Here is a 24,108-nt window from a genome sequence, read left to right on the forward strand (position 1 = left end):
GTTCTGATCCAGGTGCAGTGGATTTATCTGGGCTGCAGGGGGCGCCAAACTTCACACACAATAAAAGATTCTTAATGAAATATTTCAGGTGTGATGTTAACTGTGATTAATGGAATACTTCATCAGCTCCTTCCTCATAACATACTGCCTGAAATAAAAACTGCACCACCACAAAAACCAGAGACGAGAGAAGCTGCAGAATAAGCAAACACCAGCATTTCTCTTCCTGTTCACGGCACTGAGCTCGACCTGCAACGCGAACACCTTCATCTTGTCTAATGTGATCGCCTTTAACATTCTTAGTTCGTAACTTCTTACAATGAATTGTGCCACAAGGCTCAGTTGACTGCATGTTTCATTTCTTTACGATTGTGTGCTACATATACACTATATATGACATATAAAATACATAAACCTATGAGATGTTGTATAGAAATATTACCTTATCAGCTAATATTACTGAAGTAGAAAGTGTGGAAACAGTGGAGGCTTCGTTATGGCTTCCTGTTTGGTTTATAAGTCACTGTGTGATCACGGTGATCCTGATCCTGTCCAGATTCGTCCGGATCACAATCATCATGTCTTTCTCTTATTTATTTTTTTAAATATTTCTCCTGTTTAATATTTATATTTTATTCCAGCACAGATGGTGTGGCGCGCTATTCTGTTCTGTTTTGTACAGGCGGATCCCAGCCCTGCAGTTCCGCCAGCGGCCACAGGCGGCAGCAGCGAGCTGACATCGCTCAGAGAAGAGGAGAAGAAGACACGAGCGGCGCGTCGTCATGGAAACGGTTTGTTTTCGATCAGAGACGAGAGAGTTCACGGAGGGAGTGAGAGCGCCTGAGTTTAGGTGAACACAGAGAGGATTCAGGCTGTTACAGGTGAGCACTGACGACAGACTCGAGCTGCGTTCAGGACCCGGTCGTGTTTTCAACTTCCGCTGGATCAAAGCTGCTTTAGTTAGCAGCTGTGAGGTCACGTGACCAATAACCGTGTACACTATTAGATCGGTGTAGCTGATGTGATGCCACGTTGTGATGTCACCGCTGTTTGCACCGTGGTGTGAGCTGCAGCAGAGGGAGGAGGGCTTTATGTGACCTATCTGCTTTCTTATTAGAATTCCATCAGAAGTGATCTTAGGCTCACTTTTATTTTTCTGCATTTCTGATGATCTCAGTACTTAAACAGGAAGTTCAGTCCGTGACTTACAGGAAGTCAAGAAGCTGTGAGACATCATCAGGAGATGGCAATGTCACAGTGTGACATCATCGACTTCTCTGCATTGGAGAGAGAGCTGCAGGTGGCAGTCGAGTCTGAGCGGCGACATCAGCGTGAGAACGACGCCAAGCTGAGAGCCGTCTGCCAGAGAGCGTCCTACGACCAGTTCAGGTAGGCGGCTCCTGGAGAGGCCTGGACCTCTTTCAAAGCATTTCCAGGGTCTTTGGATGAGTTCCAGGAGATTTTGAGCTTTGGTTGGCGAGGCCTGCTGAGTCCAGCAGGGCCCTGGTCAGTGATGCTTTAAAGGTTTTTCTCACAGCTGGGTGTGGTTTATATGCCCCTCAGAGACCTGGTCCTGGCCTGCCACATGAAGCCTCTGGAGAAGAAAGATAAAGACGGCGCACTGCGGAAACAGCCCTGGAACCCCGTCGCCCCGAGCAACAAGTGATGTCCACTCACCTGGACCAGCGTGGACTGACACGCTGTAGCCCACAGAGTCTTTTATAGTCCTGCTGTGATGTCAGAACATGTGACACATGATGAAAGCTGTAAACAGGAAAAGAGATCAGATGTAACAATTCATCATTTCTAATAAACCTGAAGAACGTGAACCATTCTCCCAGCATCACTGACTCCTACACCTGTCCACTCACCTGTGAGCTGTGGACGTCTTTCACTGTACTGACCCAACAGCCCGGTGGCGCCAGTGTCCGGCAGCCTCTCCTCTGTCAGTGCGCCCCAGGGTGGCTGTGGCTACAATGTAGCTGCCATCACCAGTGTGTGAATGTGTGGATGAATGGGTGGATGACTGGATGTGTAAAGCGCTTTGGGGTCCTTAGGACTAGTAAAGCACTATAGAAATACAGGCCATTTATCATTTACTGACCCAACACTGAGGTCAGAGGTCATCAGGTAGTCGTGCAGGTAGCCCCACCCTGAGAGCGTAACAGTAGCAGATCAGGTGTGGACAGGTGTGCAGTTCTGTGTTTCTTCTGTCCTCACTCCTCTGATTTCAGATTCTCACACTGAGCAGCAGGGGGCGCTCCAGACCCACCGCTCAGCTTCATCTCTGGATGAAGGCTGAGCACTAACAAGCGTGACAGAGCGAAACCGCTCACATGTGACCAACTGTGAAAGACACTGAGATGAGTTTTTATTACAGGAAGTGAAAAATGAAAAGTAAGTCACTATAAATACAACAGACTCTGTGATATCAGCTCATGTTCTGTCTGTGAAGGCTCTCAGTCATCCAGGTTGCGGTGATCTAAGGCAGCGGTCCCCAACCCCCAGGCCTCGGACCGGTACCGGGCCGTGAGTCGTTTGGTACCGGGCCGCGAGAGTTGAAGCTCAGATGTGAAATGTATAGTTTTCAGGGGTTTTATCGGTTTTCAGCGTTATTTTGTTATCGTTTTTATTGTTATACTCGTTTGTCCTGGGTCTTTTCACGTGTGTTATGAATAAATGTTCTTTTTCTTTTTGTGCGGGTACCAGTTTTATTTTGTGGTATTTATCCACGACACCTTAAAGGCCGGTCCATGAAAATATTGTCGGGCATAAACCGGTCCGTGGCGCAAAAAAGGTTGGAGACCGCTGATCTAAGGAGCTTGGAAGAAACGCGACTGGACATCTTTAAGCTTGTGCAGACATTTCTTCACAATCAGGACACTTTGATAATTCCAAAGGAAATTATGTATCCGACAAGCTTCTTCAGTACCAAAAGCAAATGATCAACAGTGGGTCACGACTCACTGACCTCAGTAGAGGTCAGTAGAAGATGTGAGTGGGTGTTAAGGTGTCTGTGAAGGGTCTCAAACTGGATTATAGATGGCAGACATTTGGTGTCCAAAGATGGTCGCTCACAGTAGACATTAGGGATGACCGATACCACTTTTTTGGAAACGAGTACGAGTACTTCAGAAAATGTGGTATCGAGGCCAATACCAGATACCGGCATTGGTATCGGTGCATCCCTACACAGCAAAATCTCCAGTGTTAAATTAACACTGGAGAGTGTCTATATGGGTCCACACCTCTGAGTGTTAAATACAACACTGTTGAGTGTTAAATTAACACTTTTGACAGTGTTATATGTTTAAAAGTAACTTAGTCAGTTTTGAAGATTAACAATGGCTAACACTGAGCAGTGCTGATTTTCTAACACTGGAAAATAACTCAAAATGTTAGAAATATTCCAGTGTTAATTTAACACTGGAGATTTTGCTGTGTAGTAGACATCAGTGTTGGTCAAGTTACTTGAAAAAAGTAATCAGTAACTAATTACTGATTACTTCCCCAAAAAAGTAATCCCGTTACTTTACTGATTACTTATTTTCAAAAGTAATTAATTACTTAGTTACTTAGTTACTTTTAAAAACAGGATTTACAACCTGAAGAGGTGATAAAGTGATAGATCTTTCAGCCCAATTCTACTTTTTCTGCATAATCCATCATACAAAATGTAATCAAATGGAAAAGTCTCTTTTTAAAACTTGTTTTATTAGTTTTAATCTTTTAACTTTATGCATCAAACAAAAATGTAATTATCTGCATCATTCTCTGACTGGAAGAAATTAGTTTAACATTTAAACCTATTTTCTGCACATTCCAGCTCATAAAATAAAATATATTTTGTGTTTACACTCAGTCTTTCAAATAGATGCAAGTAAAACACAGCAGAAAATAAATAAAGTCAAAGACTCAGCGGTCCTGTTGCTCTATTTTCACCTGTAAAGCAGGAGTGGGGTAGGCGGAGGTTTACCCTGGTGCAGGTGTGCCGCGGTCAGTGGAAGAATCCGCGAGTTTCTCTGTGAGTTTCCCATTACGTCGTAGCTACTCGGTGCTTGTTGGAAGTTTAGGGGGTTTTTTCGCTGTAAAAAGAAGTTTTCTTCCCACGCACAGCGGACACTAATGTTTTTATCACTTTTTATGGAATCAAACTCAAAGTAAGGTCAGTGCTTCCACGCTTTAAACGCTGCACGCTCATACTCTCGCTGCACTCGATATATGATCCATTGTTGATCTGCACACAGCTGTTGTCACGAACGTCACACTCGCTTACGTCACTGTCATGAGACATTCTCGCAAAAAATCACGGTTTTAGTAACGCAGTAACGCAGCGTTCCTACGGGAAAGTAACGGTAATCTAATTACCGTTTTTGCAATAGTAATCCCTTACTTTACTCGGTACTTGAAAAAAGTAATCAGATTACAGTAACGCGTTACTTGCATTACTGCCCATCTCTGGTAGACATAGATGCTTCCTTCACTCCTCTTTCAGACCATCTGTCCTCTCTGTCCAACAGGTGAACATTGGCATCCTCAAAGAGTGACCTTTGACCTTTAGATGCAGATGGACTGCTGAGTCTTGTCCCGTGGAGGTGGCTCTTCTATGTTGTGGCTGTTTGGTGTCTCCAGTGTAGTCTGAGCACTCCTCGCTGCTCTGCACAGCTACGTTGTTGAGTTTGTCTTTGTGATGAACCAGTTTATGTCTTTGTGTGTTGCTGGGTCTGAAGTACACTGGCATGTCGTGCTTGGAGAAGACTCCCCTGAGTGTCTCTGATAAACCTCAGTCAGTGATCACGATGATGTTTTGTTTCTCCATAGTTGGTGTCTGATCTTTTTTACTGTGGATCGTTTTTTCTAATGCACTCTGATAACCCTGCTACAGTCTGTTACTGTTATTAATACTTTCACTTTGTTTCATAGCTTTTGAAACATCTTGCCCAGCTTAGTTTTTCCTAAATTGTAACTTATGTCCTCACGCTGATGTGAAACGGGAAGTGGTTTATACTGAGCAGGTCTGCACACAGAGGTGCAGATGGGCGCAGGAGTGCTGCCTCTCACCCATATGTGGAAACTGAAGTGGGGCCGGTCTGGGTGACGGCTGTTGTTGGTGGCCCGGTACAGCAGAGGAGTGAGCCCTCGCGCTGTCACACAGGATCTCTGTGTGCTCAGCGCTGCAGCAAACATGAAAGTTGGAGCTGCACGGTGAAGTTTCACAGAATCACATGGGAGGAGGCTTCATCACAGCTCCGGCTCATCAGACGGCTGCTGGTGACTTTCTGCACTTTTCTTCAGGTACGGTTCTTCCTCTATGGTTGTGAGATATAAATCTGCTGCTTTCTGTGTGTTATTCAGATCAATATTCTAATATATTGATCAGCGTGCCTTCATCAGACTCAAACTGATTTATGTTTTAGAGTGACTGTCCCTCACACCTACAGTCACAGCACGTCAAAGGAAAGACGTTTTTCCACTGCACTCTGATTAACAGCACGCTGTTTGGCTCAGATGGTCGAGCAGAGCAGCTACTGATCGAACGTTGGTGGTTCAATCCTTGGCTTTCCCAGTCTGCATGCTAAATATCCTTGGGCTAGATAGTAACCCCAAGTTGGCCCACGGTGCGTGACTGTAAATGTTGGTGAGATTGCACTTGAGGTTAGAAGTGCTTATATGAATGGGTGAATGAGGCATGTTGTATACAACGCTTTCAGTACTCCAGGAGAGCAGAAAAGCGCTATATAAGAATCAGTCCATTTACTCTTGCTTACAGCATGTTTCTATTGCACTCTACTCTGATTAACAGCAATTTTCTGACTATCTCTCACTGAAATGGCCCAGTTTAGTCACTTTGTTTGATCCCTGGTTCTGGTTGGTTCTTATTGCTCTCTGGTTTCTTCTGCATGTTTGTGCTGCTCTTAAGGATTAGTTTGTAGAAGCTGAGCTTGGAATCATGAAGGATCAGAACTTAAACGAGGATGTGATGAAGATCCTGGAAGAAGCTCCTAATGCCAGAAAAGCTCTGAGGGAAAACTACGACAATCTGCTCAATGTGGCCGACTACTGCTACAACAACTACATACAGGTACTAATCAGGAGCTAGTCTTTGTTCTAAGCTAAGCTAACAGTTTCCCTTTGCCTCCAGCCCTTTTGCCAAGTTAGGCTAACCATGATGTGTCTCTATCAGGCTGGTGAGGGCAGTGTGAAGGCATTGGAAGAAACAAAAAAGTTCACCACCCAATCACTGGCCAGCGTCGCTTACCAGATAAGCACTCTGGCCAGTGGCGTCCTGAGTCTACTCGATGCCCAGACCAATCAGCTTCGCCACATGGAGTCGTCTATCAACCTGATTGGTCAGGTAGGCCCCACCCAGTCCATGGTGCTGATTGATGGTTAAAATAAGACAGGGGTCTTGGACTCCAGGCCTTGAGGGCCGGTGTCCTGCAGGTTTTAGATGTGTCCTTGATCCATCACAGCTGATTTAAATGGCTAAATGACCTCACATGTATAAAGCTCTGCAGAGGCCTGGTAATGAACCAATCATTTGATTCAGGTGTGTTGACCCAGGGTGAGATCTAAAACCTGCAGGACACCGGCCCTCGAGGCCTGGAGTTCAAGACCCCTGAAATGAGAGATCCTGTTTTCCTTTCAGGATAAGAGTGTAAGCATGATGTAAAGGTCCTGATTAGAGTCTGAAGCTCCTGACCTTTGACCCTCGCAGTGCTGTGGTTTTCACCTTAGGCAGAAAACACAAAGTCTACTCCGCAGGGGGCGCTGCAGGGAGGAGGGGCTGTTTTTTTTTTTTTCAAACAGAGAGTTTGGTTTTCTGTTTTGGAACAAAGGCTACGTTCACTCTGCAGGTCTTGATGCTCAATTACGATTTTTTGATCAAATCTGATTTTTTTGTCTGCTTGTTCACACTACAAATAAAATGCGACAGCAAACGCGCTCTAGTGTGAACGCTCAAAGCGGCCGCATGCGCAAAAGAAGACGTCACACACAACGCGCTCTGTTTAGACCCAGACCAACAGTATTGTTTGACTGATGGCCTTAATATAAAGACTTGTTTCGGACTTTACGTTTCCCAATTTTTGCTTTAAGTTATTTTGTTATTTACATAACAATGTAAATAACCTAATAATGATCCTTATTGCTGTTTTAGAGGAGCGGTGCGTCTAGTTGCAGATTTCTGTCAGAATCTGCAGATTATACAGTACAAATAAAATGTTCACGTTTCTCCAACGTTGTTCCCAACAGTTTCACTGACATCTACACTGGATGGCCAGGAAGCGTTCGCGATGTCTTCTCCGGCGCTGATAATTGGCGTCTGTCTTGTGTCAGTGACGTAAAAGACGGATTTAATGCGACATGACCATCAAACAGCAGTCGCTTTCTAAAACATCAGATATGTATCGGATTCAGCACCACATACAAAAGTGACCCAGATCGGATTTGAAAATATTGGATTTGTGCCGTTCACACTGTCATAGCACGATCGGATTTGGGTCGCAGAGGGTCAAAAAAATCGGATTTGATGCGCTTTCGCCTGCAGTGTGAACGTAGCCAAAGTGGTCAGGCAAATGACAATATTGAAACTATCATATCACAAACTATCGTTTATGAAAACCTGGAAGAGTTTTAAAAGAAAAAGCTAAACCTGATCATTTACCCTCTGAACAAATTACTGAGCTCGGGGTCAGAGTCACAGTCGGTATAAGTTATGGACGGCTCTTCTGTGTCTGTAAAAACAAGCCGATGCTGAAGCAGCTGGATAGTGTATCGGGGCGAGACCACACACCTTTGGAGAAGAAGTTGCAAGTTCGATTCCCTTCTAGTATCCAGTAAGGGCCCTGTCTAGGCTCCCCATGCCAAACACCAATCCCTGAAATTGCGTGGCTACGTATGCAGCCTTTCCGCAGCTCGGACATGACGCATTTCACTGTATGTTGTACTCTATGTGAGTGTCTTACACCTGCATTTTCTCTAATGTCCAGCAGGGGACCACTACTCTGAAGTCTGCTTTCATAGAAGTATATGGGAAAGTGAGCCTCACCTGATTCTGAGCTCAGTGAACTGTTTCACGTTTCAGGTCCTTCAGAATAAACGTGAAGTCCATGTTGTAAATGCCGGTTTTTCGAAGAGTCAGATCCCACGGTAGCAGAGCACCGGAGACCTCTATCCATCCTGCCTCTCACCCTGGGATGGGTAGAGGCTAATAGTATCCGGTTGTTAAGTGATGACGTGACGAATCCTACTTCCGGGTCTAAAGTAGTCTGCGTTTAATATGGCTTTTGTGTTGTTAACATGTTTAATGTTTTGTATTTTCTTCTATTTAATCTCAAAAAGCTCCTAAAACAGTCAGTGATCACTGTTGACCTCCCTCGGCTTTTATTACCACTAATCATTTATTTAAGCTCGGTTTTTAAAACCTTAGGATGTAACTACAGCCCAGCCCATGCAGCAGTATATGAATGACTAACCTCGTATTGTGGATGGATTATCTCAGTTGTTCTCCTGGCTGAAGTTTGGTCCTTTTACAGCATCCTGGCATGCGATTACATTTGTTCCTGACCACCGAGAACACTCACGGTAACTTTTATCGAGTGGAAAAAAAGTTAGCTTGTTTATATTATGCTAACATAGCTGTGTCGCTAGCTGTCACGTAGCACATCATTATATACCAGCTAGCCCAACTTCAGTAACCCTACAAACGTCACTGCTGTTTAGTTTTCTGTCTTCATTTATGCTGGAAGTGATAACAGAGCTGTACGTTTTAATTTGTTTCCAAAACCCCGCAGTCAGGACATGCTATATTGTATTTAGATAGAAGCTAGCGAGCTAACTCCCTGCTAACTTCTAACTCCGTTAGATGTCATAAATTCCGTTTTCATGGATGCCTGGATGTTAAACTCAATTGTTACACCTGGTAGAGCAGAACGCTGATCATTTTATTAAAGATTAAAGACTTTAGACAGTTTTTCAACTCTCAGTAATGCCATAGTGATCGTTTGATATATGGACCTGCAGCGGAGTTTAGGCCCAGACACGGCTAGTGACGTCAGACTGAACGACCGGATAGCATTAATTATATACCACAGTAGGCTGAATTATTCACATTTAGAAACGATGGGTGGACGGGCGGGTGTCACCCATGAAATGTTAGTAGAAGCTTTGAATTTGAAAAAGAAGTAGGAAATGTCGAGTGCATATAAAGTGTAATGCAGTAAGTGTAACAGAGTGGGAGGTTCTAACAGACTGAAGGTGATTGGTCGCTGTCCTCCAGCAGCACTACACCTGATTTAAGATAAGATAAGATAAGATAACCTTTATTAGTCCCACACGTGGGAAATTTGTTTTGTCACAGCAGGAAGTGGACAGTGCAAAAGTTATGAGGCAAAAATTAGAATACAATAAGAATAAATACAGTACACAACTGTACAGAATAGAATAAAATACTATATACAGTAGAATAAAATAAAATAAATATACAATAAGATAAAAATAGAATACAAATACAAATACTATATACAACTGAGTAAAAATACAACGATGACAGAAAGGATTATTGCACTTAGTATTATTGCATATGTATGTGCTTGATCAGTTAAAGTCTTTATTATGGAGTCTGACAGCAGTGGGGAGGAAAGACCTGCGAAATCTCTCCGTCCCACACCGTGGGTGCCGCAGTCTCCCACTGAAGGAGCTGCTCAGTGCTGTCACACATTTAAGCTAGCATCAACACAAAGCTGTGTTTCACATTACAGACTCAGTGCATCAGAGACGTATGAGCAGTATGACGTATGATTACAACCTCTTCAAAGGTCAGAGGTCACCTGTTTCTCCCTGTGTTTGTCTATGATGCCGTCACATTCACTGAAGCTCATGGTTTCTGCAGCGCAATAAATTTAAATGGAGCCACCATGTTGGACTTGCGCACACTGACCTGGTCCAGACGCGGGTCCATTAACCTCTGACCTTTGTCGTCAGACCGTGGACATGCACAAGGAGAAGGTTTTCAGGAGGGAGATTGGCGTGTTCACGGTGGTGAGACGAGTCCCACGCAGCCACAAGATCCTCCCTCCCACCAGCATGCAGCCACGCCCATCATACAGCCGCAAGCCAATCAACTACCAGCAGCTGGACAGTCTGGGCCACGGCATGAAGGTAACACACACAAACACAACCTGTGACATCAGCAGATCACTTCCAGGATTTGCTCCGTTTTATCCACATCCTAAAATCCAGCAGAGCTGCTCTTTGGTCAGGTGATGTGAGCTTGTGCACAGTGACAGGTGTGGCCGGTGTGGGAGGCGGAGCTCTCGGTACAGTGTTTCAGTATTTCAGGCCTTTGTGGCCTTTGAAGCTCTGAAGACATGAGAGGGAGGCTCTGCAGCAGCTGGTGTGAAATCAGACACGGGAAAGCAGAAGTGACGCTCTGCTCTATGTGCTGCTTTCGCGATGCTAGCAGGAAGTGTCTGAACCACAGAAGCAGAAATGACTGTGCAGTGAGACTTCCTCCTTCAGATGTTGGGTCACCTCTGTAGGCTGCAGCGTTCTCGTGCAGGTTTAGTTTCATCTGTAACATCCTCTGTTTCTGTTCGGGAAAAGATGAGACTCGTAGCACAAATCCATAACAGTCGAGATGTCTGTGAAGGTTCTCAGTCATCCAGGTCATCGTAGTCTAAGGAGCTTGCAAAGAAAAGCGTCTGGACTTCTTTAAGTTGCTTGAAGACGTTTCACCTCTCATCCGAGAAGCTTCTTCAGTTCTAAGGTCAAATGGTGGAGAGTCCCAGATATAAACCTAGTGGGAGTTTCCCCCCACAGAGGGACAAAAGGACCCCTGATGATCCTCTAATCACATGAGCCAAGGTGTGAAACTGGGTGTGGGTCCCAATCAGCCAGAGTTTCGGGTGTGTTCATTGTGAAACCTGGCCCCACCCTATCATGTGATTTCCTGAGGTCAGATGGCCCAGGATGTGAGTGGGCGTTAAGGCGTCTGGGGAGGGATCTCAAAACTGGATTATAGTTGGCAGAGAGTTGGTGTAAACCCCGCCTCTGTTAAAAGATGGTCGCTCACAGTGGACGTAGATGCTTCTTTCACTCTTTCAAACCATCTGTCCTCTCTGTCCAAAATGTGAACATTGACATCCCTGAAAGAGTGACCTTTGACCTTTAGATGCAGATGGACTGCTGAGTCTTGTCCTGTGGAGGTGGCTCTTCTATGTTGTGCCATGCGCTTGTGAAGAGGCTGTTTGGTCTCTCCGATGTAGAGGTCTGGGCATTCCTCGCTGCACTGTACAGCAAACACCACGTGTAAGCTGTTCAGCTTTATAACTTTATAAAGTCAGCAAAGAGGCAGAGAAAAGAAGACCAGACACCAGCGAGGGAGGATAAGAAGGACAGACGCAACAACACTGTCATCCCCTATGTAGCCGGTGTATCAGAGAAACTCAGGAGAGTTTTCTCCAAGCATGACATCCCGGTGCATTTCAGACCCAGCAACACACTCAGACACAAACTGGTTCACCCGAAAGACAAAACGCCAAAACACAGACTTAACAATGTGGTGTTTGCTGTACAGTGCAGCGAGGAATGCTCAGACCTCTACATTGGAGAGACCAAACAGCCTCTTCACAAGCGCATGGCACAACACAGAAGAGCCACCTCCACAGGACAAGACTCAGCAGTCCATCTGCATCTAAAGGTCAAAGGTCACTCTTTCGAGGATGCCAACGTTCACCTGTTGGACAGAGAGGACAGATGGTTTGAAAGAGTGAAAGAAGCATCTATGTCCACTGTGAGCGACCATCTTTGAACAGAGGCGGGGCTTACGACACCAACTGTCACATTTGTGGAGATTTTTGATGTTGCTGTGCTGCACACACATAAACATCACATGAAGGATGACCGTATTAACACAAAGCACTGCAACAGCCCGACTCTCAGCTTTTTGTCAAACACATTTTTATCTTGAGAGTAAAAAAAGACAGAAAGAGGGTGAGAGTTTCTCACATCAGCTGCAGCAAGCGCCGCACACTTCCTGTCTGCTGTCGCCTTCTCTGTGCAACACGAAGCTCTGCTCAGGTCACAAAACAGCAGCAACAGCAGAAGAAGAAGAAGAAGAAGTGCTTCTAAAATAACTTTAACACATTAACCACACACACTCACACACACACATTTGCTGTTCTGTCTTTGTGAGGACCCACATGCACACAGCACCTTCTCAGGCCCCTGACCATGAATCCACAAATGTTTCATTCACCCAGACAAAACAACTCCCCCCCATTCCAAACTGTCCTCACAGTGCGGTGATGCCCCTCCACCCCGGTCCCCACTCACATGTGCACGCACACACACACACACACACACACACACACACACACGCACACACACACACACGCACACACACACACACACACACTCTGGGAGCCTGGCATCTTTGTTGAGCGTGGGAAAATGTTCAGAGAGACTAATTAGTGCTGCAGCAGCCTGAGAGGCTCCATTGATGCTCACATTGGTTTCTGTGTGTCCCCCCCTCCCTGCAGGTCTCTGGGAAACAGTCGGACAAAACCGGAACGATCCGCAAACACGGCGCCTCCATCAGGTTTACTTTAGTTCTACTGTGTTTCTATTCAGAGCTCCTTCTGCTTTCACATCAGCATGCTCAACAGGAAGCTGAGCTTTCGTGTGTCTGTGTGTTTCAGGCCCAACAAAGCTCCAGAGGCAGTCCAGTGCCCTGTGGTGCCCCCTGCTGGCGGGTAATAACCAGACACCTTCAATCCTCCGCAGCTTTAGGTCTGGTTTTAGGGTCAAGACCTCAGTTTAGCCCTGAGCTCTGACTGCCGCATCACAGAGCCTTCAGTTCGAGCTCAGGGCTGAAACCTGACTGCTGCTGCCCGAGGTTAAAGGAAGTCAAACCCACTGATGGGACAAACACAGTATCAAACAGCAACTCCAATTTGAACTTCATTTATCAGCTTTAATGTTGAAAAGTTTGTTTTTCAGCTCCAGCTTTGGGAAACCTGTAGCTCCACCCACCATTCCCACCACCTGGCAGGCACCGCCTGAGGCTGACATCATCACCACGCTGCTGGACGATGCCCCACCTCCTCCTCCTGCTCTCATTGAGATGCCAGTTCCAGATGGCGCCTTGGCCTTGCCTCCCCCACCTCCTCTTCCTGGTTCATCGGGAGATATATTAGCCCCACCCCCCCCTCCTCCTCCCCCTCCTCCACCCTTTTCAGGTGCTAGTGCTCCACCACCAGCTCCACCCCTCAGCCTTGAGACAGGTGAAGACAAAACAGAAAAATGTTTTTTGATGATGCCATAGCAACTACAAATCAGTTAGAAATGCACAATTAGTTAATCCTGGTTTAGTTAATCTCTGATAAGCAGGTTCATTCATAGCTATGTCTGGATTAGTTAAGCCTGGACTACTTTACCCTGTATCAGTGTGGTTGGTTTAGTTAAACCAGGGGTCGCCAACCTTTCTGATGGCGAGTGCCATTTAAAATTTCCTGAGAAGTCAGTGTGCCATATGATTCCATAACAATAAATTTAATAACGCTCTTTGAACAGTCACACACTATATAGAACCACTTTATAGAATTATGTTTGTTTGCAGATGTTGGCAGCTGTCAGCGAATAGTTATCAGCTATTTGGAAACAAAAAAAGACTTTTTATCCATAACAGCAAATGAACTGTACAACAGAAAATACAAATGCTATTTATGGTCTCCTCACAACAATGATAAGAAAAATAAACTGGGCCAATATGGCATGTTTGTTAATACAGAGACACACATGTTAATGTGATCTCTGGTCTCCCACTCAGAGACACAGGTCTCCCAGTGTCCAGCATTCAGACGGCTACCTGAGGACTCATGTGAGAGAAAATCTGCTACACAGACATGTAGAGCCAAATACTGTCAATAAGGCCTCTGCAATGTTCTGAAGACAGTTAAACTTGTCAGGTAGTTCAGTTCACTTCAATTCAATTTTATTTATATAGCGCCAAATCACAACAAAAGTCGCCTCAAGGCGCTTCATAGATACAGAGAAAAACCCAACAATCATATGACCCCCTATGAGCAGCACTTTGGCGACAGTGGGAAGGAAAAACTCCCTTTTAACAGGAAGAAACCTCCGGCAGAACCAGGCTCAGGGAGGGGCGGGGCCATCTGCTGCGACCGGTTGGGGTGAGAGAAGGAAGACAGGATAAAGACATGCTGTGGAAGAGAGACAGAGGTTAATAACAGATATGATTCAATGCAGAGAGGTCTGTGAACACATAGTGAGTGAGAAAGGTGACTGGAAAGGAAAAACTCAATGCATCATGGGAATCCCCGGCAGCCTACGTCTATTGCAGCATAACTAAGGGAGGATTCAGGGTCACCTGGTCCAGCCCTAACTATATGCCCACTGTCGCCAAAGTGCTTGCTCATAGGGGGTCATATGATTGTTGGGTTTTTCTCTGTATCTATGAAGCGCCTTGAGGCGACTTTTGTTGTGATTTGGCGCTATATAAATAAAATTGAATTGAATTGAATTGAATTGAATATGCTTTAGCAAAAAGGAAAGTTTGAAGTCTAAAACTGAGTAGGTGATGTCCAGCAGGTGAACATGCAGCTCCATGAACACGCACAGCTGTGGATTCCAGCTGCTTCGATGTTGCATTAACTGGCATTAACTCAGCCAGTTAATGCGAGACAAATCCAGCTGCTCATTAAAGATTTCTGGTTTGATCAGAAAAGAAAACATTGGTCCAAACACCTGAAAGTCCCAAAAATGCATTGTGTCTACGGATGTATCCGTGTATCTCCGTGGTGCTGATGCTGTGCTGAGCCGACAGCTCCTGAAGCTTTTGAAGTGTCAGAATGTGGAAAGCTAATAACGTCCCTCTCACCAGTAGGCTAAGTTATTTTTAACCAGTTAACCAGTTAACCAGTTACGAATCTGGTACTTGGGGTTGCTAAGATACCGTCATTAAGAAGCGGCACAACTAATGTGTCTATGCGAGCTGATTTGCGATGTTCATCGCTGGCGCGGCCATTTATTTTTTGATGCACCTTCTTAGATTAATTCACTGCGTGTCGTGCCCAGGGCTGGACTGGGACAAAAAATTGGCATTTTGACTAGAGACCGCCCCCCAGGTATTAAAACCATAAAGCCTTTGAATGAAAACAAACGCTGTTGTGACAGTGATGTACAGTCTTGTTGGTATATGTATGATTTCTATACATTTTACATCAGATAGAAACCTTGGTTTTAAGCTTCAGATAATTATTTAATAACAGCAAGACATTTTAAATGAGAATAAGAAAGTATTTCTTTGTGCCCCCCTCTCCCTGTTAATGCCCCACCTGGCTGTAAAAAGTCAGCACAACGAAAATAAACTCCAGCTAAACTTGGTTTATATCTGACCCAGATAGACTGCAGGTCATAACTTCTTACCTGATGTTCAGTTCACCTGACACTCGGACCGGCGGCCGCCTCAGGTCTCTCCTCCTGCCTCCCCTCTTGCCTCCCCTTTCTCTCATCCACCTGCTGGCCTCCACCACTTGCTAATGTTACTGAATCTGTGGAAGCACCGCCATAGCCACCACCAAACAACTGAGTCATTTTTACACACAGACCAGCATCTGGCCAATCCACCACCTTTCATTGTTTATACCGTTACAAAAAAAAAAAATCATCGGCCCACCGAGCAAATGCCCGATTGCCAGTCCAGCTATGGTCATGCCATCAGTTAACCCTTCGTGTGCCAACTGTGGCACGTGCCCAGGATTGCCGACCCCTGAGTTAAACCATTCTTATTCACATCGCACTGTAACCCTGATCAAACTGTGTGACATCATGATGACATCTCGTTTCCTCCCTGTCCTCAGTGGTGGAAGAAAACAGTTTTCCTTGTGCCTCTCTGCCTCCTCCTCTTCCTCTTTCTGAAGACGACGGCTTCCCTCCGTTGCCCGGTGACACCGCAGACCTGCTGGCCCCACCCCCTCCACCCCCACCTGACCAGGAGATAGACGGTAGCATTTTTAATATTGAACTGTGTGTGCGTTTCCTGTATAAAGAGACTGAAACATTTAACAATTGTGCAGTTTAACCCAGTTTGGAGCCTTTGAAAGTCTGATATTATGCATATGCAACAACTTTTACTGTGACGATGAATGAACCACTGGTGCATGTGCAGTTTGATTTTCTAAAATCAGCTTTCCTCGACTCACCGATAAGTCTCAAGATTCTCTGAGAAGGTTCAGGTGAAGAATAAATCAGTGAACACACTTCCTGTGTGATACATGGACAGTCCGAATCATTCACAAATCTGGTATTTTAAAAGACGCCAGAAAGCTTCCATTCCAAAAATGTGCAGTTTAAGTAGCCCTTTCTTCTTCTGTGGTGCTTTTTGTCAGCCTTCCTTTGCTTTGTTTTTCTCCAGTCTTTTCTTTTTCTGTGGTTCTTTTGCAGTGACCCTCCCATCCAGGAGGAGTCACCGCCGTCACTCACCCCCAGCCACTCGCTCTCTCTCTCTGAGGGTCCGCTCAGGCCCCGCCTCTCGCTGCCGCTATACCCGCTCTCTGTTCCTGCCTACTGTCCAATCACGTAAGCACAAAGTCGGGGAGCTACAGGTCTGAGAAGTCATGAGGTCCTTGAAAGGGTTCTTGAATATCTTTCAGGGCCATAAATGTTCCTTAATAATGTTCCAGGAGTTCCAGGCCTTTATTTGCCCACTATTCATTTCAATCCAAACTTTATTAGGAATCTGTCGTGGTCCTGATCAGCGACAGTGTGAAAGATGGACGTAGCTAAAGCGCCTTATAGCTGCATTGTTTTTAATGGCCATCAGGGGGCGACACCGTTTCTTTACTTCTGTCATCGACTGTTCGGGCACTGAACTGGCTAACAAATTACAGTTTACATATCATTAACCAATGAGGCTGCAGTTTCACACTCAGACCCGCCCTTTGAGGCTTCAGAGCAGGACTTGACTAACTGATGGCTGATGTCATTGTAACGGCGTCCATCTTTGGTACTGCCTGTGGTCTCAGACGATCACGCCTTCATCATACTTTTTTCTGTCTGTCAGTCATGATTCCCCCACCTCCCCCCTATCCTCCCCCCTGTGCTCCGCCTCGTCTTTCCTCCTCTTCATCTCGGCTCTGCTTACCTGCTCGTCTCGAACACCTGGGTAAGACGAGAACTCTGCTGCCAGCATGCCGTACTCTTAGAGGTAGTGCTTTTGTAGAATTAGAACATTAATACGCACCTGCCTCCTCACCCTCGTAGATCTGGAGATCCCAGCCCCACCTCCTCCGCTCTCATTGGATGATATGGCGAGGTTTGATGACATACCGCCCCTCCCACCTCCGGTGGATTACGACACCAACGCCCCTCCAGATTACATTGAGAAAGGTACTGAGGTGACATCACAGTTTGCTGTGATGACATCATTCCTACAGTCTGTGGCTTGTCTAACTGCAATTCCTTTTTGTGTCCAGTGAGGGCGCTGTACAGCTATGAGGCTGTGAAGCCCGATGAGCTGTCTTTCACTGAGGGCGACATCATCTACCTGACTCAGCGCCATGAGGACGGCTGGTATCAGGGCGTCCTGAACGGCAGACAGGGCTACTTCCCTGAAAACTACGTCGAATCATGTGGCTAAATGAAGCCCCGCCCCCTCATGTTTAACAGCCCCACTGTAGCATCCACTGAATGATTGTTAATGTAGGGTAACTTGTTGCACACCTCGGATCAGGTAGACTTCTCTGTTCTTAGCTTCTGGTTGGTGTCCCCACACCTGAGTGATTAACGCTTTGAGCGCTCGTACAAATCCTGTGATTAATGAAATAAAGTTTTTTCTTCTCAAAGCAGCAGCCGTGTCCCTCCCTGCAGTGTGTCCTCTGTCCTTCAGAGGGCGCTGCTACTGTTCGGTCTCTCTGTCTTCCTGTTTGTTTCTCAGGGGCTTCAGCGTTCAGACTTGTTTTGTCTGATTTGTCTCGTCTTTCAGATAGAATAGAATAGAATAACTCTTTATTGTCATTGTTACAAAAACGATGAAAGGCAGTTTGGCATCTCTCCACGTGTTTGAAGTACACAATAGTGTGAGTATTTACACAATACCACAGATAAATTTACACTTACACAAGAAACATATGTACAAGTTATAGATACACTTGCATACATACAACTTTTGCACAAGTTTTGCAAACAACAAACAAAGTTATTTGCATCCATTTACCTTTTACCTTGATTTTTTTAAATAACCATTTCAAACTATTTACAGAATAATCAGCTGTTCTTCAATAAGATGCCAAACAAATTATTTGTGCCACTCCAAAAATGTAATTTCTGTCCACTATAAAGGAAACATCACAGCCTGATACCTGCAGGTCTGACAGCAGCAGGCTTATCACTCCTGTTTCTACCTGGAGACAGCAGTCGCCTCATTGTTCTGACCAGTGTTGGGGAAGTTACTTTAAATTAGTAACTTAGTTACATTACTAGTTACTTCTATCAAAAGTAACTCAGTTACTTCAAGTTACTCGTTACTTTCAAAGTAACTAGTTACTAGGGAAAGTAACTTTGGTTTTACTCAGAATTCTCTTGTTAATGTGTTGCTTCCGTAACTGGATACCGAGCAACACTGCCAGTCTTCTAGCTTGCTTACATGTTAGCACTATCCTGCCACATAAAAAAAGGATCCTGGTGTTATTTGTCTCTCAGAAACAGTTCGTAACTTCAACTCATCCATGTCACCTAAAAGGTAAACCTGTTTCTCCATCACAGCTCTGATGATTCAGTAAGGACATCTCCTGGTTTCATCTTCATGTTTCCCTCTCACCACATATCCAAACCGACATCATGACCAGCAGGTTTACAGCTGTGGCTCCAGCAAACATCAGCTGATACTAGAAATTAATATTAAATACATTCTAACAACAGCTGATCAAACGTGCTGCTGTTGTTTAGCGAGACATCCGCTGGTTTCCTCTTTATGGCGCAAAGTGGACGATAAACAAACAAGAGAGAAAAGCCGATCAGCTGATCATTGATCAGTTTAATGATTGAAGTAGAAACAGGAGAGGGAGGGGAGAGGATGAGAGAAGAAGAGGCAGCTGTGCAGCAAAGACACAGAATAAATCCAGCTTTGTGTCTTTTTCCATCCTAGCTGAAGTCCGGGACAAACTGTTCCTTTTCACCTCAATACGAAACGCGTAATATTAACTCTGAATACCAGAGGATTCCGTTTTTTTACAGGATGGTTGGCAACTCTACTAAGTTCAACATCAGTAACATCATAACACCCACCCAGCTGTGCAGAAACTCCGTCATGCTAGCTAGGATGCAGTACGAAAAAGTCAGCACAACGAAAATAATGCGGATGATGTGTTGCTTTTTCTGCAAAACACACAAACCAACCTCTCTGAGGTAATTACTCTAATAAACTGGTTTTCAAGAGTTTCAGATTATTCAATTAACTGGCCAAAATCTACAGTTCTCCCCATTAACTGCTCCTTCCATAATTCTTCCTCTGCCCCACTGCAATCCGGAAATATTAAATATTTAGGTATTAATGTTTCTCCTAAGCTTTCAGACTTAACTAAATTAAACCACATCCCACTTCTAAAGAAAGTAGAAGGCGATCTGACTAGATGGAAATCTTTACCCATATCACTCATGGGAAGGGTCGCCACTATAAAAATGATGATCTTGCCAAAAATAAATTACTTATTGATAGGTTTGTAGCTTGAACCCATCCGCTGGAACGTTGAAGACAATATAATTACACTGCAAAGCAAGACACAAGTAGGCAAAGTTCTTCATGTTACTCGTGCACGGGAGAAAACCGAAGAGGCGCCGTTCCCTCGCCTGACCCCAGTTGCTCTCGTCTGTTCTCCCGTACCACTGCTCTTTTATTGAGGTTACATGAATATGCATAAATTCATTAACATATGACGTCTACATACACACAAAGAGTACCTTTGCCTGTGTGTGTGTGTGTGTGTGTGTGTGTGTGTGTGTGTGTGTGTGTGAGGTCAAGATGTGACCCTGTGAAGACTCCCCAAAGCTGGTGCCAGGACGTCTGAACAAAAGGCTCTTATACTCAAACAGATATACGTGTGTTTGCTATACCATAAATCAATAAGGAGAAGATAAACTCTCCTAGGGAGTGTGATCCATGCCAGGACACTCTGAGTAGAGGAATGTATGCACCCCCCTCTACACAGAGTTAATAGGATGAGACATCCTTTCAATCTACAATTGATTATACACTTCTAAGCATATGTAGTTAAATATTTCTAAGCATAAATGACAATCAACAATACAAAATCTATCACTTATTTTTGATGATCCCTAACAAACCATCACAAGATTGGTTCAGATCTCTGGATTCATATATTTCCAAATTCCTTTGGAAAGATAAACCCCCGCGTATCAGCTTAAAAACGCTACAAAGAACCAAGGATAGAGGAGGATTAGATCTGCCTAATTTTCACCAATACTTCTTAGCCAACAGGCTTCAGTTCATCTCAGAATGGTCAAAACATACCTTCTTAGATGAGCCCTGGCTAGATGTTGAACAGGCACTATGCAAGGATCTAGAGATTTCAGACCTACCATTTATGAATGCTTTAAAAGTATCAACATCAGCTTCTCTCTGACAGCATGGTGGGAGTTTCTAAAAATAACGGAGTCTTCATTAGTCTTCATTAATCCCATGCAAACGTACACCTATCTGGAATAACCCTGACATATTACAAAACAATAATATGATTAATTTCCCAGAATGGAGTTGTAAAGGAATTAAATACTTACAACATATATTAGAGGGAACAGAATTTATTCCATTTGACAGACTAGTTGCACAATATGGGATCAACAAGACAAGATTTTTAGAATATCAACAAATTAAATCCATAGTAAAAAAGAAATGTAACCTCAGTCAAGTTGAATTACAAACACCACCAAGTGCGGCACATTTCCTTTTTTTTTTTTTTTTTTTTTTTGTGTCCCGTTTGGATCTTTAGCATCAGAATTGTTGTCTTAAGGCCAAGAAAGATGCCAAGCGGATTTATTTTACCAAGTGGATCATCATGGCCTTGCCATATTGGTCCATTTGATTGACCTTTATTATAATTATGAATTTATTTTATTTTCAGTTGCTACAAACGGGACAGACATGACTGGGGGATAAGACAGGGAGAAAGAATGAAAGAAAGAGAGGGAGAGAAAGAAAACCAAAGGGGAGAAGAGACGGTGAGAAGAGGGGGAAGAAAGAAAGAAAAACAAACAAACAAAAAACAAACAAAACACCTGGGTCACCTGTATGGAGAAAAAAAACAGAAGAGAAAGCAAACAACAAAGAGCAACATAATAAAAAAAACGGCACCATCACAATGAACTAGCTAGCAGTAGATATCAGTAGATACTAAATAATAAACGATATTGTGCAGCACGCAAGATAGACAGCGCACAATGTGCTTTGAGGCAGCAGCCAAGAAAGCTGTAGTCCGCGTCTGTGAATACCCGTGTGTACACCTGTGTGCACACCTGTGTGGATCAGCGCGCTTGTATTCCAAAGGTTTCTCCATGTAATGATCTGCTAGGGAGTGTGGGGGGGCCACAGCCCCGTCCTCCAGGGTGTGAAGCGGGTATGGAGGAGATCAAAACTCCAGACATCCAGAGGCCCCCAGAACACAAGAGACCAAGGAAGACCAACAGAGGGGCAGCCGCGCCACTGTCCCAGAAAGAGCTGAGGAGAGTCCCAGATGAGGGCTCACTCAGCAGCCACGGAGCAGAAGCCAGGGGGAGTTGCAGTGACGCGCCCGTGAGCTCCGCCGGCAGCCAGCTGTGCCTGGCACATTTCCTTACTCTTAAATCCCTCAAATTATTATCTAAAATATACAGAACACTTTCTAAATTAGATGAATCAATATCCCTTCCTATTGCAAAGTGGGAAGCAGATCTATCAGTCAGCTTAGACCAAAACTTCTGGTCTCAGATTTGCTTAAAAACCTTTAAATTGATTAAAAATCCCAGTCTGCAATTAATACAATGCAAAATACTACATAGAGTGCACTATACAGGTCATCGGATGTTCAAGATGGGCTTTACATCTTCCAACAACTGCTCACACTGTCAAGGCAATACACCGGACAATTGCATTCACGCTCTTTGGTTCTGTCCACCAGTTCAGAAGTTTTGGCGCGAGATATGTGAAGACTTATCGAAGTGTCTGAAATGTAACATTCCAACTTCCCCCTTAGTGTGTTTGTTGGGCAGCTTAGATAATGTCACTTCAGAAAAGAATATAGCCCATATGGTTTTCACTGCCCTATGCATAGCCAAGAAAACAGTCCTCATGAACTGGAAAAATAAAAATAATCTTAATTCTAACCAATATAGAAATTATCTATTAGATTACATTAGTCTTGATACAGCCTCTGCCACCACATCAGATCAATTGCTCTGGGCTCCTTTGATCAGCTCCATCACCTAGTGGGGGTGGGGGGTCATAGTTTGGTCCCGCCTTCACTGTTGTGATTGGTGTGGGGGTAGGGACAGGCTTAGGGCGTCGGGGGGTTCCCCGGAGGCATCTTCCTTGGGGGGCTCAACCCGGGGTAGCGGTCATGTCCGGTTGGGGGCTCTTTTGGCTCTCGGGTGACTGTTTCCTCGTGGCTGCGTGTAGCGGGGCTAGGGGAGGGTCTGTGCTGACGGACGTGGGTTACTGACCTGGTAGCCTGGCTGCCCCTGGGTGGGTCCGGGATGGGCGTGAGGTTCTGGGGGCGCTCCGTCTCTGGGCTGGGGCCCTGGCCGGGCCTCGGGGCCTTGGGTCCTGGTTGGTGTGTTGCCGGGGTTGTGGGCGGGTGGGTGCATGGGGCCCATCCCTGGCGCAGGGTGCCGCCGGTGCGTCGAGCCACCTGGGGGGCTCTTCAACTGGTGGGGAAGATTGTCACACGTTGCAGGAGCTTTCCTCTCCTCAGGAACTCTCTGCAGGAGGGGGAGATACAGGAGAGGTGGAGGAAGATCTCAGCCTGGGTGTTTATTGTCTCATGTAGTCTGGAAGATGAGTGGATGGTGGGGTGGGTGCAGTTTTCTCTGTGGTGGGGTTGGGTGGACTGTCCCGGGCTCTGTGGGGGGCGCTGCTGCGCTGGGCCCCGGTCTGGATGGGCCTGGGCCCCCTTTCCCTGGCGGGTCGCGGAGTATGGGAGTGCCTACTGGGGTCAGCGGGGGAGCTGGCCCCAGGGAGGGGTCACCTGCCCCTCCCTTCCTTCCCTCCCCATCTAAAGCTGCCTCCCTCTTCCCGCTCCACCACAACCACCCACACATGCAGGGCCTTGGAGTAGGGGTATGTCACCAGGGTGCAGAGGAGGCTACCCCCCCCCCCCCCCCCCGTCCCCTTCTGGCTGCCTCTGCCTCAATTTTATCCCACAACTTAGACATTCACATTACTCACACTCATTACACATACATATAGGATCTTGGGGGTGGGCACGATACACGGAGTCCAAATTACCATCAGGGTGTACACCCCACCCCTGGCGTCGTTGCCCACCTCTCAATGTTAAATACACGTAGACATTGAGGGCTAGCAGGAGGGACCATGCGCTTACCTGCTGCTCTCTGGCAGGTAGCTCCATGCCCTCCTGGGTTTTAATTGCACCTTAGAACACACATGCATCAACACTACAATGAGCGGGTGGAGGGAGGTTTGGAGTCTTCTCTCACCCCCGTTCTCTGCGACCTGCTGGAGCGGGAGGGCTAGGAGGAGGAGTTGGCCGTCCGACTGCGGTCTGGGGTGTGGGGCCTCCCTGCTGCTGCGGAGTCGGGGCGGTCTGCTTCTCCCCAACGCAGGGAAAAGGGTAACACCACTTGGGTCTGGGTGCAGTTCCCCCCTCCAGGGGCAAGAGTACCTAGACCCGGTTCGTAGAGTACGCTTGGGGAGTGTGATCGTGTGTACAGCGTCTCTTTATGTCTGTCTCCACGTTGGTTGAGTGTGGAGTAAGTGCATATGAGAGCATGAGGGTGGGAATGGATGTTTGTGTCTGTGTGTGCCTGTATGTCTGTGTCTATATGTCAGGTTGGGTATCAGACGCCACCTCTCTG

At 45.6% G+C, this 24,108-nt stretch overlaps 2 protein-coding genes across 5 annotated transcripts; both read left to right on the forward strand.

Annotated features, from left to right (window-relative positions):
• The first annotated feature begins 755 nt into the window (after positions 1-755).
• Positions 756-1,829, forward strand: dnaaf19 (dynein axonemal assembly factor 19). 2 transcript variants are annotated; one of them, XM_085455495.1, is made up of 3 exons: positions 756-881; positions 1,178-1,389; positions 1,564-1,829. In XM_085455495.1, exons 2-3 carry the CDS (start codon positions 1,244-1,246, stop codon positions 1,664-1,666), a joined length of 249 nt encoding a protein of 82 aa, XP_085311621.1. In that variant the 5' UTR covers positions 756-881; positions 1,178-1,243; the 3' UTR covers positions 1,667-1,829. The 2 variants fall into 2 exon arrangements, with proteins under 2 accessions (XP_085311621.1, XP_085311622.1); XM_085455496.1 differs by having other exon boundaries at positions 1,189-1,389.
• A 2,646-nt stretch (positions 1,830-4,475) lies between these two features.
• Positions 4,476-17,870, forward strand: abi3a (ABI family, member 3a). Of its 3 annotated transcripts, XM_085455273.1 has the most exons (12): positions 4,476-5,295; positions 5,921-6,082; positions 6,185-6,355; positions 9,985-10,161; positions 12,543-12,601; positions 12,702-12,755; positions 13,003-13,286; positions 15,885-16,028; positions 16,468-16,602; positions 17,087-17,188; positions 17,287-17,412; positions 17,499-17,870. In XM_085455273.1, the coding sequence occupies exons 2-12, from the start codon at positions 5,951-5,953 to the stop codon at positions 17,660-17,662; spliced, it is 1,548 nt and encodes a 515-aa protein (XP_085311399.1). In that variant the 5' UTR covers positions 4,476-5,295; positions 5,921-5,950; the 3' UTR covers positions 17,663-17,870. The 3 variants fall into 3 exon arrangements, with proteins under 3 accessions (XP_085311399.1, XP_085311401.1, XP_085311402.1); XM_085455275.1 differs by lacking the exons at positions 16,468-16,602; positions 17,087-17,188 and having other exon boundaries at positions 4,486-5,295; XM_085455276.1 differs by lacking the exons at positions 4,476-5,295; positions 5,921-6,082; positions 6,185-6,355 and adding an exon at positions 9,765-9,818.
• The last annotated feature ends 6,238 nt before the right edge of the window (positions 17,871-24,108 follow it).

The sequence above is a fragment of the Copadichromis virginalis genome, linkage group LG4 (assembly GCF_057382275.1).
Source record: "Copadichromis virginalis isolate Kocher_CV1m ecotype Utaka linkage group LG4, C_Virginalis_male_GT1.1, whole genome shotgun sequence".
Classification (NCBI taxonomy): Eukaryota; Metazoa; Chordata; class Actinopteri; order Cichliformes; family Cichlidae; genus Copadichromis; species Copadichromis virginalis.